Raw genomic sequence first — 16,920 nt, forward strand, 5'->3', positions numbered from 1 at the left:
CTTCAGGTTTGCTTCCCTTGCATAAAATCCAGCTGCCCTACACCTGTTTTACGCCACATACAAATCCTGTGTGCACTGCGGTCAGTTGTGTCTACCTCTAGGCTGAGCTGATGAAGCCTTTTAAGTCAGGAATAGGCTGGCTGAGCTGTGATTCCAAAGAAGGGCAAACATTGCCCAGCAGGGGTCTTTGTCTGCAGGGAACACCCCTGCTGGGCAAGAGAATCTTGGTCCATGTGCACTGATGGCCCATGTCTCAACTCCTGTCTTGCGATGCTCCCAGTGGATTGAACACGTCCATGGGTCCGTGGGACTCTCCCCCTGTTGACAGACCTAACTCAGCACTCCCTGCCCCGAGCTGGCCCTGTGAGCTGAGTGCTCAGACGGGCGTGGAGGCCGGCCCACCGTACCTTGACAGCAGCGTGTACAGGGACGGGGTTGCCCAGGGGGCCGAGCCCCTGCTTCCCCGGGTCTGACTGGTTGCCGGGCTGGGGGGCCGAGTCATTCCTTTCATTTTCTGAGCCAGAAATAAGATCCTAAAAATCCAAAGTTTAGCATTATTAGGGTGCAGGAGAAAAGACCGTGTGACGTGGAAATGTTGTGGTAGAGCCTCCCACTCCCACCCCCGAGGTCTGCTGTGTTAATCCTAGCTTCTTATCTCAGGAACATCAGATTCTGTCCTCCAGCGGGAGGAGTCGTGTATATAATTTGTCATCCAGTTGAGGACACTTTTAAGAGAGAAAACAGGCATGATTAATAATTATTCCAGCAGACAGGTATAGGACTGGCCTGTTCTAGGCAAACTGGGACATCTGGTCACCCTGGGTGAGGGTTCCACCTACCTGCGGCTAGGTCTACCTGTTGGAATTGACAGTGGGATTGAAAAAGAGAGGAAGTGGGAGAAGTGGGTATAGGAACTTTGGGGGAAAGTAGGACAAGAAAAAAGTTAGATGAAACGGGGGTTACAGATGGAGGGAAGGTGTGTAGGTATGTGTATGTGTGTGTATGCATCTGGGTCTCTGTGTATTTGTGTGCATGTGTGTCTCTTTGTGTGTCTGCCTGTGTAATGTATGTGTGCATATATATGTATCCCTTTGCACGTGTGTCTGGGTGTATACATGTGTCTGTGTGTGTATGTCTGTGTATATGTATGTACATGTGTGTATATGTGTGTGTGTGTGTGTGTGTGTGTGTGTGTGTAGTATCAGGAAAACCTTTACGAGAGGCACGTTCCCATATGCAGAGGACTCTGAATGGACCAAGTGCCCTCTCTCTTTCCCCTACAATCCTAGGCCATGACTGTGAAAAAGGGGCTGCTCCACGATCTCCCCGAGCGGCTCAGCCCTTCCCTGAGCCCCAGCACCTATCAAAGGTCTGTAGCATCCTTTTCTCTTGGAGTCTGTGCCCTCATCTGTCACATGAGGTTGCCGGATGAACTGACATAAGATGATTTTTGCATTTTGCCTGGCATTGCTCAGTGTTTGTTCCCTTTTTGCCCGCTCCGAGGGCTAAAAAGAAAAGAATGCGTCTTCTCCCCAAAGCATCTTTAAATCAGAAGCTGAGGAATTCACTGTCAGAGTAATAAGACACAAATGGTCTGATGTACTGTTTGATGTTATCAAAGAAGCTGGGCTGCAAAGACCAGCTGTGGGATGCAGGGGAAGGAAAAATGCTTTGATTATAAACTCTTGCACGATAAACGTACGGCTCTTTTGGCTCTGCTTTTTCTGTCTCCCGTCTCCCTCCTGTTCTACATTTCCTCCTGGGCAGCCTTGGCTTTGTTCTGATGGAGTGAAGAAGGGCCTGACAACGACTGGTAACAGCACAGTTTCAGGAAACAGGGTCGTGGTAAATAAGTCCTGAAACTGTCCCTGATCCCTGCATGCTTTACAGTGTAAAAATGTTTTCAAATACACTATCTAATACGGTTTAAAAAGTACAAACATCCAGCTATACAATAAGTTCTGGGGGTGTAATGTACAGCAGGGTGACCATAGTTAACAATACTGTATTGTCTCTCTGAAAGTTGCTAAGAGAGTAGATCTTAAAGATCCTCATCACAAGAAAGAAAATTTGTAACCATGTGTGGAGACGGATGTGAACTAGACTTATCCTGGTGATCATTTCACAATACATACAATGATATATTGTATCTATCGTGCATATTGTGAAATACACGTGTATTTCACAATACACGTATATTTCACAATATGTAAGATAGATACAATATCAAGCAATTATTTTGTACACCTGATATTGTATACATTGTATACTTTGTGTATTTCATGATATATACAATATCGAACAATTATGTTGTATACCTGAAACTAATATAATGGTATATGTCAATTATACCTCAATTAAAAAAATGAGAAGTACACACAGATATAAAATATCTATATATAATAAAAATGAGATATCTCTATATAATTAAAATATATAAAATAATACCTGTTAATAAAATATACATCATATATATAAAATATCTGATTTCAAGTCATCGAATAATTCCTGTGAGGCCAAGAGGAGTAAACTCCTCCTGAAGGGTTGGGGCTGAGGTCGGAGGGTTCTCTCCAGAGCCAGGATGTGGTTAAAGATTCACATCTCGTTGTCCCATGAGTGCAACCCCTGCCCCTCCTGTGTGCACCTCACACTCATCTCCTCTGGGGGCTCTGGGAATACCATCCTGCCAGGCCAAGGAAAGGTCCCAGCAAGCCTGGGTGTGGCTTATAGAGGGGGAGCTCCAGGTGTTGGGGGGGGGGCCCTGCATGCTCCTGGGGCCACACAGCTACTCAGCCTCACTCCCTTCTCTGTAACATCTAACAGAAAATGCTTGCAAGGTGCCTAGCACTGGCCCTGGTACACAGTGGGTGCTTAATAATGGCAGTAGATGTTGGTAGCCACCATTATACTGCTCTTTATAAATGTGCTTTTAACAGTATGTGCAATATCCATTTCTCACATCTCGACAATCTGTGGATTTGTCCAGAAAGAGGGGAATGCTGTGTTTGGGCTGGGGCTGGAAGTGGTCCTTGCTCCAGGGGTTTGGCAGGTAGACGCCTGCTAAGGGTAGAACCGGCTCGGGGCTCCGGCTTTGTAGCCAATCAGCGCCTTCTGTTCCTCACTCCCCAGGGTCCTACAGTGGTAACTCAGTGCCTGGAAAGACCGCGGGCTTTGAAACCAGCCCTGCTGAGGCCATTTCTCTCCAGGAGACTGTTAGTTGGTCATCTCATCTTGGGGAGCCTCATTTCTACCTTGTCTCTAAAAGTGGAGATAAAAGAGATCTACTTGACAGAGTAGATACTGAAAACATAAGTCAAAAGGGCATATTTCTGGGGATTCCCTTTCGGTGTTATCTGGAAGCTTTTGCCTTTACACACAGACCCCTGGACCGAACAGGGTGAGAAGAAGCATCCAGATGACGTGCCATGAAGAGACATCTCTGTGGTCTCTAAGCAAAACAACCTCAGCACTGCTGATTTCAAGACTGAAGAGGTGACAGGCTGAGATGTGGTTTGTTTACCTGGATTTTCCCCCGAGGACCCGCCAAAGGGGTCTCTGTAGCTTTCATATCTGGGGGGGATCCTGCTGAGCCCTGGAGGTCTTCACCTCGAGTCTGATCGGGAGAAAGCCCATCGCTGCTGTCCTCCTCAAAGGCAAATGCATCCGCTGATTTGGAGAAACTCACCTGGTTACCTGAGGGAGTGAAAGCCAAGAAGAACCGGGTCAGTGGCAGTGCTTCAGTGTGCCATCCGTATTAGGAGCACTTACCTACCTCCTTAGATGCTTCCAGTTCAAGGTAGGAGTGGAGATAAATTTAAAATGAATTGCTTTCCCCTCTATTTACTCCATACAGGGGAACTTGTGTTTATAAAAGGGACACGTTTGGCAGGGACGAATGAGTGACATATCAAAGGTCTATCATCATTTATTAAACTTCATTTTCAGACTGATCCATTCCTACACATTTTGTATGTGAACCCCCATCTTTCTGAAGCCAAATCAGGGAAGATGAAGAAAAGAACAGGGGCCATCAGGTGCAGGAGGAGAAGGCCCCTGTCTCCCTGGGGCTTTACGATGAGAGGTGAAATTGAAATGACAGCGGGCCATTTGCATCGCGTTCAAACATAAAGTGGGGCAACCGGCACAAAATGTTTCGCAAACTTTGCTACTAAGGAGAAGTCAGGGAGCTCCTAAGTTTAAATTCCTAAGTGTCAGAAGAGCTATTGTCACCAGAATGTCCCAAAGCCCCACTCAACGAATGCATATCTGTTTATAAAAGCCATAAACATGTCTCAGAAACTGAAGCGTGATCTTTACTTATTTATTTTTATTATTTGGATTTTGTTGTTATTCCTCTGATCTTTGTCTCTATTTTGGAAATCCCCAGCGACTCACACATGCTCAGATTATTCCCCAGCAGCCTGCGTGGTCTTGGGAGGGAAATCCAGACATTGGCTTGGGGACTGGGGTTACCAGACCAGGTGGGACTATCGTGACATCCTTATATGTCCCTCATGTGGTTTTTTTTTTTTTAAATCATTTTGATCATTTATAGTACTGTGATTTTATTTATGTATTTATTTATTTATTTTTGGCTGCATTGGGTCTTCGCTGCTGCACGCGGGCTTTCTCTAGTTGCAGCGAGCGGAGGCTACTCTTTGTCGCGGTGTGCGGGCTTCTCACTGCGGTGGCTTCTTTTGCTGCGGAGCACAGGCTCTAGGCACGCGGGCTTCAGTAGCTATGGCACGTGGGCTCAGTAGTTGTGGTTCGTGGGCTCTAGAGCGCAGGCTCAGTAGTTGTAGTGCACAGGTTTAGCTGCTCCATGGCATGTGGGATCTTCCCGGACCAGGGCTCGAACCTGTGTCCCCTGCACTGGCAGGCAGATTCTTAACCACTGTGCCACCAGAGAAGTCCCTCCCTTATGTTTTTTAATTGCCAAATCTCCTCTGGCTTATTATCCAAATGCACAGTACAAACTGTGCTGAGGCTACACAGCTCTTGTGTCCCTCTTGCAGGCACAGCTCTTCGAAAGGAATTTATGTATTATCAGCAAAGGTTTCCAGCCCGGTATTCTGCAGTTACACTGACAAGAACTTTTGACTCAGGCTTGGGGCAGATAAGAGAGCGGAGCTCTCACTGTGGAGATTGGAAAGGCAGCAAGGAGCTGGAAGTAATGGAATGAATGTGGTTTGGGGCTTGTCATCACCACCACTGCTGGCATCTGTCATGGACCCTCACTCAGACACGCAAGTGTCAAATCAGGAGAGAGGCCGGACAAGGACAGGGCAGGTGGGAACTCCAGTCACTGGCCCGCTGGGCAGCCTGCTAACCTGGAAAGGCTTGGGGACCAGCGTTGCTGCTCCTTGGTTTCAAGGATTATTTATAAAAGTCATTATTACTTTTCTGTGATTATAGAAGTAATGTTTACTTATAAAAATTCATACCATATGAAATGTACATAACAAGGTACGTAACAATCCCACTTCCGTTAATGATTTATTCCCTCTTCTAGACTTAATTCTATCCAAACAGCAAGACACGCACATATTTAAAAAGCATTTCAAACAGACAGGACTGAGTGAAAGATACTGTACTGAAACTTGCTTTTTTCATCCTATAGTGTATCTTGGAGATCTTTACATGTGAACGCATAGAGATCTTCCTCAATATTTTGGTAACAGCTACACAGTATTTCATTGTATGAATGGGAACTTTTGTTTTCCAACTTTTATTTCCCAAGGGGCCCTTATCTTTAACTATAAAAATTTTGAAATAATAGAAAAGTACAGAGAATAATATAAAACATGTGAATCACCTGAAATAAATATATGCCAGTATTTTCCTATATTTGCATCAGAAACCTATTCATTTTCTAACAGAAAGGGCTTTCATTGGGTATTTGACAAATGTCAACTTTTTCTTTGCAATCACGGGTCACTTCTCTCCCACCTGGTCTCTCCCACCTCCCTCCCTCTCTATTCTAAGGTCCAGAGCTAGCTCACACCCTTCCCTTCTTTTCTTACAGCAAACCCCCCGGGGCTCTGCAAAGAAGCCTCCATCTGTCATTTTCAGGCAATGTGAAGGAATTTATATACCATTTTCCCTTTCTCCAAGGGATCATGTGCCTGCGATCTTCCCAGGAAGGTCCTTCCAGGAGCCTCCATGAATACGCTTCCATTGTAAACTCAACCTGTTAATTTCTTTACTTTAGAAACCACGTTTTCATTGAAATTTCAAGTCCCACTTCTAGTTGTGGAATTAAAGGCTTTGTCCCTGCTGAAAAGATGACATGTATTATTCAGGGCCAGGTGGGCATGGGATTTGGTTGTGGGGGAGTGGGTGGTAAGCCCTCCCCACCTCAGAAGTCACAGCATTTCACTGGGATTTACTTGGCATAGACCGTGAGGCAAGACCAACTCAGAGAGCCCTGCATGTGACCGTACCAGCCCTTGGGGGCAGCCAGCCTGCCCTGCCCAACAGGACCCTCCGTGGGAGAGCTGTAGCATCTTACACTCCCTCCCCACTTCCTTCAGTCTGAACCGTACAGATCTTCTCTGTGTGATCTGACACTTCGTGAGACAAAGAAGACGCCCCCGCCCCCTGCCACCTCCACCTGCACCGAGGATCATGTCCCAAACGCATGCAAATGAGAGGGAACTAATCAAACTGCAAAGTTGTCCAAGCGTTCTAACACACGTGGAAATGTTACAAGGGCGGGGATGGGAGAAAGAGAGAAAATTTCTCTCTTAATCCCCCAACTATCCCCCTTCAATAGTTTCAAGGGGAAAGAAAACAAATGGTAAAAACAGTGGTTTGCATCAGCAGTTCACTTAGCAGTGTCAGCAGTAACAGAAACAATCCACTTGTGTTAGGCCTTAGAACGGTCTAGAAAGTCAGAGGAAGGACCACATTCTCTCATCTCTGTTTTGCAGACGAGGATATTGCAAGATCCAGGCCTCCCAGTTCTTTAGAGACCGAGCTAAGACACAGGTCCAGCCTTTGTATGCTCAGAGCCTCCAGCAGAGGGGGAGGCAAAATCAATTTCCCTCCCAGGAGGTCAACAGATACATGTTGTTTAGGGAACATCGCAAGACCCACTGGGTTGGTGGCAGTGGGGAGGGGTAGCATAGAAATCGGCCAACGTCCATTTCTTTTTCAGGACACACGTACTAGGGACGGCTCCATCCTCCACAACATCTTTTACTCGAGTTTTTGAAATCTGAAGGACTGAACGTGACATCTTGACTGTGAGAAGAAAGAAGGCAGGCGATCACTTCGATCTCATTGCCACTGTCTCAGAAAAGGGATTGGGAGGACTGTGAAGCCCTGTTGTTGTGGCCATAAATCAGCGTGTCCTTTTCACTTTGGCACCTGCCTGGAATGATGTGGAAAAGTCTAGTAGTAGAGTGTTTGGAATAAAGGAGTTGGTAACCAGTCCCATTTTCCCCAGAATTGGATGGAACATTCCTCAACTATTTTGTTCACTTTCAGCCTCCCCACTCAGAGAGGAGTAGAGAGAAGCAGAAGTATAATCAGATACAGTATGGTGAAGATATGGAAACCACGAGAAGGATGCTATCCGTCTATCTGCACGGGACACAACCAGAGAACTTGTCAAGGACAAGACTGCCTGGTGAGTGCTGTTGGTGGCTAGCAGACAAAGGGGATGGAGATGTGGGTTGTCCAGGCAGACTCACTCCCAGACGAGGTGGGATGGAGCTGAGCCTGAAATGACAGTGGACAGGATGACAGAAAGGAGGAGGGCACCTGGCAAGAGTTGCGGGGCACAGAAGGGAAGTTACAAGGTGTTGATGAGCAGAGTTGGGGTGGGAAGGATGAAGAAGTAACTCTTCCAGCCACCGGAGTGGATTACTTTAGGATCCAGTTCCCGGAGACACACAGCTTCGAGAAGTCTACTTTACAAGTGACATCAATCATTTAAAGAGGTTCCTCTGCTTAAGTCAAGGAAGAAGCCATGAGTACATGCAACTGTATACACGAAGAAGCTGTGAGTACATGCAACTGCATACATGAAGAAGCCATGAGTACATGCAACCCCATACATGAAGAAGCCATGAATACACGCAACCACATACAGGGTAGTTGTTCACACCTGAATGAACAAACACAGGGTGAAGACCAAGGCCCCCAAAATGACTCCCATCTAGTTTCTAAAAAGCATGTTGTACCAGGTCAGAATAAGCCAATAGACACACTGAGGACCACTCAGAGGCTGTCCACACTCAAAGAGCCGACCACAGGGGCCCTGCCACTCCCCCAGCACCACAAAGGGCTTGGATCTCTGACTGCGAGGCCAGAAGGTGAGCGACAGGGCAGAGAGATGAGCCCACACTAGGCTCAGCCCCTGCTGATGAGAACGGTGACAGCAAGAGGCCCCCGAGCGCGTGGCAGTGGCTTCCTTTGGAGCTGAGGTAGTGGCTTCCTTTGGAACTGAGGTACGTGGTGTTCAGGGTGGTCAGTGTGGGCCAGACAGGTTGGTTTGTTTCTTGGTTCTACCACTTCGGTGGCGGAGTGACTGTTGATGAATTACTCAACTTCTTAGAGCCTCAATTTCCCCATCTATCAAATGGGAAACATCATCATAGTCACCTCTCGGGGTTTTGAGGCTTAAAATAACACATGTAAAAGCACTGAGCTTTACATGTTTTATATGTTATTCACATGGTCCCTGACACACACGTGTCCAGTCATTTCTAGCTGCCGTTGTTGTTATTGTTTTTGGTAGCAGTGTCTGCTTGTCTCAAGTTCACCACGATCAAAAATAAAACAGGGCTTCCCTGGTGGCGCAGTGGTTGAGAGCCCGCCTGCCGATGCAGGGCACACGGGTTCATGCCCCGGTCCGGGAGGATCCCACATGCCGCGGAGCGGCTGGGCCCGTGAGCCATGGCCGCTGAGCCTGTGCGTCCGGAGCCTGTGCTCCGCAACGGGAGAGGCCACTATGGTGAGAGGCCCGCGTACCTCAAAAAAAATAAAAAATAAAAAAAATAAAGCAAAGACCACCCAAGAGGCAGTTTATCCTGTGGTCAGCTTTGCAAAGGTCAGCCCAACTCCGGAGCCAGAAACACTGAGAGGTTCATCCTGGGAAAGCAAAGACAGACCTTCCCCAGAGCAGAAGGAGTGTCACAGGAAAGGCTGCGCGCTCCCCCCTCTCCTGCCTGGTTCAAGGCGGGCTCAGCGGAGAGGGACGAAGGTCACCTTATCTGGCTGCTTAAGGAACAAGCAGAGTCTGTCGGCTCGTGCTGTGACCCTGGGCCCCTGCTCCAACCCCCCACGGCGGGCGCGGGGCTCACTGGCAGCTGTGGGAGAGCAGGGCGCTGGCTGTTGTCCCTGGAGACACGTCAGGCGCTGTGATGACAAGGACCTGCTTCTGGAAGCCCTGACTCACCCCCAGGCTATGCCCACGGGGCTGTCTCTCGGCACTGGCCCCTTGGGGATCTCGGCCTGGCCACTCGGCGCTTTCCCCCTCTTTCTCAGAAGTGACTGGGTGAATGAGTCAGTTGGACCCTCCTCTGCATAAACATTTAAAATTCCAAGATGAAAATGCGATCGCTAGAGTCCTGGTTACCTTCCCGCTGGGACCCACACCAGGGGCTGGAAAGCATGGGGTGGGAAAGTGAGAACAAACTCCACTCGCTTATCTGTTTGCAAGCCTGAGCAGTGCTCGCATGACAGCTATTTTAATTCATGATCAGACTTCCTCATGTCCTCCTGGAAGAGACTGAAGCCAAATCCACTTCCTAAGGGAGGCGGTGGTCAGGTGACAGTAGCTATAGTTTAAAAGTGCCTCTTGCCTAAAGAGATTTCAGTACACTGGAGATACCATAGTCTGGAGGAGATGGATTATGCTGTCCAACAAAGACCGAACCCACTGCCCTTGAAGGGGATCAGATGCCTTTAGGATGGAAATAGATGAAAGTGGAATTTTGGAGGAACAAGCATTCTTTTTCCTCAGATCCCAGGCACTTTAGAAATTGGCTTAAAGTCTCTAGATAGACCCTGATGCTAGGAACACATGAGTTGTGAAAAACGATTCAGCTGCATAAACACTTGTCTTGTAACAGCTTTCGAGGCTAATTCTCGAGGAACAAATTCTTAGGTGGGCAAAGATACATTAGCACTGTCTCAGAGCACCCTAACTTTCCTCCCTGTCATCGCCCCCCTCAAAGCTACTGGCTTCCTACTTCTCTTTTCCCACCCCCTTTCCAGAACCTTCCTCAGAAAAGTATTTATCACGTATGCCTCTGTGTGTTTCTTTCCCCCAAGGATTATTCACACTTTGGAAATAATTTCTCATTATGGAATGATAGATTTTGTCCACGAGAAAGTTATGCCAAAGCAAACGACGCTACCATCTGCCTTAGGGCCATGGTTACTGTCTATTTGTCTTAAAAATGCATGATTGGAGAGTGATCAGACTTCCAGAGTCTCTGAAGAATGACTGGATACTTAGTAAACGAGAATTTTTGTTCTGTTTAGTTACAAAGTCTGAGCCTTGGGCTTATAGGTGAGTGAAGACTAGCGTAGGGTCTTTTAGAAAAATGTACATGACACTTGTAAATGGATGACTTCTGGGCCATCCCTGGTGGACAGAAATGTTGCTTTCCTGTGTTGAAGGGTTACGGTGATAAAAAGAACTGCTTTATCTTTGATAATGGTGCTGTATACTCTGAATCACAGGTTCAATTAAAAAAAAAAGAGCTGAAAAGCAGACTCAGGCATTCAGGTGGGAAGCCTGGCTCAGTTCAAGGAAAAGATGAGGACATTTTAGGGGGAGGAACTTGTCCACTAGAGCAGGATGCCAGGACCCTTCCACTGTTTGAAGAGTTGGGAAAGCCAGCTGCAGTTCTCTTTTACCCAAGCAGAAGCCAGCTTCCTTGGTACCCAAGGGATGCTCCTGGCAAGTGAAGAAGATACCCGGATGACCAGAGAGAGGATTAACAAGCTTGGAGTAGGGCTCTCAAAACTGAGGGATAGTAAGTGACAATGACCACGTGTAAGCAGTACAAAGCCAGGCTCAACTCCAGTGTATAGTTTCTGTTCTCGTAAATCATCACTCCCACATAATAATTGTTGCATTTGGAGTTCTGGCCTGACAGAGAGTGGCTGTTAGAGGTTTTCTAAGAAGGAGAAACAGGGAAACAGGTGTATGTTCTGAGATGTAGCCACGAGGCGCCCCAAGCCTCCTTTTGTGTCAGTAAAATCACAAGGCCCCCTCTTCATCCACATTGCGTCACTTGGTCACACAAGCCTATGTTTCCTCCCCCTGGAATCTGTAAAATTCTACCTGATTCAGAAAATAAACTTGCAGGCTGGAAGACGGATGGCTAGCTGGCACCCCAGAAAGGAAAGTTTGGGGGGAAACGATTTGCTACAGTCATTCAGCTGAGTGCAAGAGGGGGGGAACATCTGAGAAGGAGAAGAAAAATCCCAGAGTAGGGGCTGGTTCCCTGTCTACAGTATCCTTCCCTCCCTGCACTGAGAGAGGTTCTGGATTATTGTATATTTGGGATGGAGAAGAGTTGGTCTTGAATAAAACCGGGAGGGAGGAAGACAGTGAGTGTTTCGCTCAGGGCTTGGCAGAAACACAGACGCACAGCTGCAGAGGGAGCTGGAAAATGTAAACACATCTGGAAAGGCACGTGCACAGAGGAGGAAAAATACACAGATGCCAGGAGAAGGATACACAGAAAACCACAGCCCTGAGTCACCACTTCACCGAAGGTGGATGATGTGACCCCAAGAAGTGACAGATAGGTGAGGGGTCGGCATCATCACCACCACTGGACGGGCTACTCAGAGCGCTGTCTCTACAACTGGTCGCTGAGCAACTCCCTCTGCCCCTATGACACTTCATAGGATGCCACGGCCTTGCCCATAGAAATTCATGCACATTCAAAGATTATTGCTAGAGAGGCTGAGGCATGGACGTTCCTTGGATGAGGTCAACCTATATCCTCCACCTCTTTCGCTAGCTATGCCTTCTCTTTATTCTTCACAGATCCCTGCCTCTGTCTTACATATTCCTACATGAGAGCCTCCTAGCCCTCTTCGCTTCTTATACATCCTTCATACCCCCAGTTCCCCCTTCAAACCCCATCTACTGGGCACTCCTCATTCCCTGTACCCTGCACAGCTTCTATTTTTACAGCATCTATCACCTTTTATTAGGATATATAATTATTTATGGGTTTTGTGCATTGTCTGTGCCTCCTGCACTATAATATAAGCTCTGTTAGAGCAGAAATTTTTGTAGGTTTGTCTAGTGTCTGACACATAGAAGATGCTCCATAAATATTAAATGAAGAGCTAAATAAATGAAAGGGGAATCTTATCGAGGCCATCAGTTTAAATTACCATACACACTAAAGTCTCCCGAGTCTACAGCTCTAGACCAATACTTTCTTCTGAAGTCTAGTTTGATAGAACCTACTGCTTATTGAATCCCTGCCCTTGGAGTTCCTGTAGACCTATCAGCTGCAACAGTTGAAACGGGAATTCATCATCTCTCCCCAAATCTGCTCCTCCACTCAGGGTCCCAATCTTGATACATGGCTGCCATTTACTCAGTTGACCAAGAGGGAAACCTCGGTGTCATCTTTGACTCTTCCTTTTGTTCACATTGACATATTCTACTGGTCATCTAATGAGGCAACGTCAGTTACCTCTCAGATGCTCTTTTTTTTGTACCCACAGCACGACTCTTGTTCAGACTCTTAACTAAAAGCTATTCATCAGATTTTATGTTCCCCCTTCTGAAGTACAGAGATATTGCTGTGAAATCACTGTTCAGCCAGGGAACACCACCCCTGCCAGCCATGTGTACTGTTCTCACAATGGGATGTGAGTGGAAGTGATGTGTTCATTTCCAGGTTGAGGCTTTTTAAATGTGTGGGTGGACCTTTTCATTTTTTCTTTCCTCTTCACTGGCTAGATCCAGAGGATGATGAGACTGTAGGGCACAGGTTGGCCAAATTAGGGCCTGTGAGCCTGCTGTCTGTTTTTGTAAATAAAGTTTTATTGGAACACAGCCATGGCCATTTGTTTACATATTGCTTATGGCTCCGTTCCCACTACAGCAGCTGAGATGAGTAGCTGTGACAGCTTAGAGACCTCAGCTTATTCTTTAAGAAAAAGTTTGCCACCCTGGCTCTGGGGGATGGTGGAGCAGCAAGACCAAAGGAGCTTGTGTGCCTGAAGGGTTTGCTATCGAGGAAAACCCTCTCTGGAATGTTTATGAACAAGAAATAAACGTCTATTGTTAAGCAGCTGAAATTTTGTGGTTTGTTTAGCAGCCTCTGTTATCCCAACTAACAACAAAAGAGATGTAAAGTCTCAAGTAAATACTAGCAACTTCTAGGGAAAAAAATCCAAGTAGGATTTATTTCCAGAAATGCAAGGATGATTAGGAAAGATAGCAATACCACATTGCTAGATCAAAGAAAGAAACCCATATGATCATCTTCTCATGCGTGTTGAAAGCATTTAAAAAACTCAGCATCCGTCTTGCAAGCTATTCTTAGTGGAACAGAATAGAGAAACACTTCCTTAGAATATCTTCCTCTAGCACAAGTTAGTGTCATATTTAGAGATGAATGACCAGAGGAATTCCCACTGAAGATTGAATCAACAAATGTTATCATTGGGCTTCCCTCGTTGCGCAGTGGTTAAGAATCTACCCGCCAACGCAGGGGACACAGGTTTGAGCCCTGGTCCGGGAAGATCCCACATGCCACAGAGCAACTAAGCCTGTGTGCCACAACTACTGAAGTCTGCGTGCCTAGAGCCCGTGCTCCACAACAAGAGAAGCCACTGCAATGAGAAGCCCGCGCACCACAACGAAGAGTAGCCCCTGCTCACCACAACCAGAGAAAAGGCTGCGCACAGCAACGAAGACCCAACGCAGCCAAAAAAAAAAAAAAATGTTATCATCAACATAACAAATATATAACATTATATAATATTGCTTTTGAAGCACTGGCAATGTACCAATAATAATAATTGTCTACTATGTAATATATCAATAATTTTTAAATTATATAATGAAATATTGCATAATGCAAAATAATATAAATTATATGTGCTTTATATAATTCATACATATAATTTTATATGTAAGATATATACCTACATGATATAAATATTTTATACATGATAAAATATATATAATTAGATTTGTTTAGTATATTATACTATTATAACATATATCATTTACAAATACAAATAATTTATAAATAAAATACATAAAATTATATTGAATTTATATTATGAATATACTGCATGTAACTTTTAAAATGATGTTAATTGTGTAATTTATTAATAATTCCATGATGTTGCTTTTCAACAACCAGCCAGTGCTCCAAGGCAGAAAGAAAAAACAAACAGGAGGCACAGCTTCATTATTTGTAGATGATGTAATTGCCCATGCAAAAAATTAAAGATAAAATGAGATACTATCGGAACAATTAAGAAAATCTTCAAAGATGCCCAGTTACAAAATAAATGTGCAAAATTAAGAGGTTTCCAATATGTAAGTAATAACTGATGTGAATTTATTTTAAAAAACCTTACCAAGGGAAATAAAAGAAGACTTGTAGAGGTGAAAAGAGATATTATCTTTCTGCCTCAGAAGAATTAATATATTTTAAACCTATGAATTCACCATAAACTAACCTATAAATTCACTGCAATCCCAAACAAAATTCTAATAGGATTGAGGTTGGAATATAATAAACTGATTCTAAATTTCACCCACCATATACTTGTGAGAGTAGCCAAGAAACATTAGAAAAATCAGACCAATGTAAAGAAACTTGTGAAGACAGATATTAAGACAAATTATAAAATACACCACTAAAATTGTGGAAAAAAGAAAATTAGACCTCTTAAACCGTACACTGAAATAATTTAATATGCAGTAGAGACTGAAATATAAAAATGAAGTATATACATGTTAGAAGACAGTATAGGTGAATAACTCTATTCTTGAGGTAGGAAGTGTTTTCGATAAGCAGTAACAAATTCAGAAACTACAAAGTAAAAGATTAAGAGATTGCACTACACAGAAATTAAAAACTGCTATAGGTAAAATACACTACACACAAAATCAAAAGGCAAAGGACAGAAACGAACAAACAAACAAACAAAGCCAACAATAAAAGGCAAAAGACATGCTGGTAAAAGGATGTGTAATACCTATGACAGATGGAGGATTAGTTTTTTTTTTAATATATATAAATAGCTTTTATAGTGAGGGAAGAAAATGCCCAGTAGAAAAAAAGAATAGCCACGAATTGCCAATGACACAAAATCACATGGAAAAACATCATCTCTCTATAAACCAAAGAAGGCAATTTAAAATGAGATATTTTGCCTATCATATAAAAATCAAAGATAAATTTGCATGCATGGAATAAATATAATGTTTTAATAAATGATAAGAGATACATGATAGAAATCTTTTCTGTCCTAGATCTCATCAAAGTCAAGACGGGGATGGTGCACCATTGACTGGGCTAGTCCAAGTTCAAAGGCACAGGATATTTAGTGTAGACAGAGAGAGTAATAAAGAAGAGAGAAAACCACGGTGGGATATTTAATGGGTAGCGATGAGGATACTATCTCCCATAGAGTTGATTCTTCCATATTTACAGGTTCCAAATACAAAAGTCATGTGGCCTCTGACTGGTTGGGTGCAAGATTTTAGAATGTGAATAAGTTTAACAATGAACTTAGCATTTAATAAAACATCTTTATGCATAATATTGGACAAGGTGTCAAAACATTTAAATGTACATTGCTTATTATATATCAGTCATTCTTAGAGCTTTTGTAGGCTTCATTGGAAGAGTGTAATTTGCCCGTGGCAATGCCAGGATTCCCTTTCTTCCTTCTATCATGGTTTTCCCAGATTCCACCTCAACACCTCTGTGAATGAATTCAGGACCCTCCGGCTGTTTGGATCCATGTGGCCTCAACTGTTCCAAAGGTCTACAAAATGATTTTATGCAGCTGATGAGAGAATTAACGTTTGTGTCTCCTCTTTAAGTATCTGTACTTCAACCCTGTAGCGCGCATGTGTTTTCACGTGCTTAAAGAACTGACCCTCACTCCCAAGAGCCCATGAGTTGGGCTGGTTGGGTATTCACCTTGGAGAAGTGAAGGGACCTGGGGAAGCCCCAAGCCACAGCACCCGAACTGGGCTTAGCGGCCAGATCTTCCCGTTCAGGTCCAGCACTCTTTCCACTCTGCCAGTCTACACCCCTTTAAAAGAGGAAGGGCGGAGAGTGCCATGACTCCAAAGTGATGGAACCTTGCAGGGAAGATGTTTTGAGTTTGCAAATCAAGTCAGCTCCCCAACCTGCTTGATCAGAACCAGACTGGTCTATGTTAACCTGACTTTGGAGGCTGAGTGGGTTTCAGTTTCTTCCTCACTCCCCGGACCTCTGGTTATGGGGAACACTCTGGAACAGCGACCCATGGATTGACTCTTGTCTAGTGAGAGGTCTTCACCCCCAGGGCCCCAGCATTTCAGAGCCATGGCTGCCCTCAGACCTCAGCACAGAGGGAAGCGTGCCATTCAGTTGTGCTACCTACCTTTTATGGCCTCTTTCACAGCAGAATCCACAGGGAGTATGTTCTTCTCCACCAGCTCCAGGGGCCCCGGCCGGAGAGCGATTTTTTCATTGAGGTCATCTGCAAGTCGGGCTCTTTTCAGCTTCATCTGAGCAGTTGGAACAGATCTCTCTGCAGTGGAGGCTAAGGGGTTAAAATCAAGAGGGTCAGCTCTAGAATTTGATGTCATTTTTGTGGGGTTTTTTTTTTTTTGCTTTTGTAACCCAAACACTCTGACACATTGTACTCCACCATCCTAATAATTTTTCAATGCAATCATCCTCATTT

General features: G+C 44.9%; 1 protein-coding gene across 4 annotated transcripts in view; it reads right to left on the reverse strand.

Annotated features, from left to right (window-relative positions):
- The window catches only part of MYOCD (myocardin), a 93,533-nt gene that overhangs the window by 27,175 nt on the left and 49,438 nt on the right, over positions 1 to 16,920 (reverse strand). For all 4 annotated transcript variants that reach the window (XM_082604986.1, XM_082604985.1, XM_082604987.1 and 1 more), the window contains 3 exons: positions 16,615 to 16,776; positions 3,521 to 3,693; positions 408 to 533 (listed from right to left, as the gene is read on the reverse strand). In XM_082604986.1, coding sequence (XP_082461112.1) covers positions 408 to 533; positions 3,521 to 3,693; positions 16,615 to 16,776 — 461 coding nt within the window. The remainder of the gene's footprint in view (positions 1 to 407; positions 534 to 3,520; positions 3,694 to 16,614; positions 16,777 to 16,920) is intronic.

The sequence above is a fragment of the Mesoplodon mirus genome (genome assembly GCF_964341445.2).
Source record: "Mesoplodon mirus genome assembly, chromosome: 18".
In the NCBI taxonomy this organism is placed as follows: domain Eukaryota; kingdom Metazoa; phylum Chordata; class Mammalia; order Artiodactyla; family Ziphiidae; genus Mesoplodon; species Mesoplodon mirus.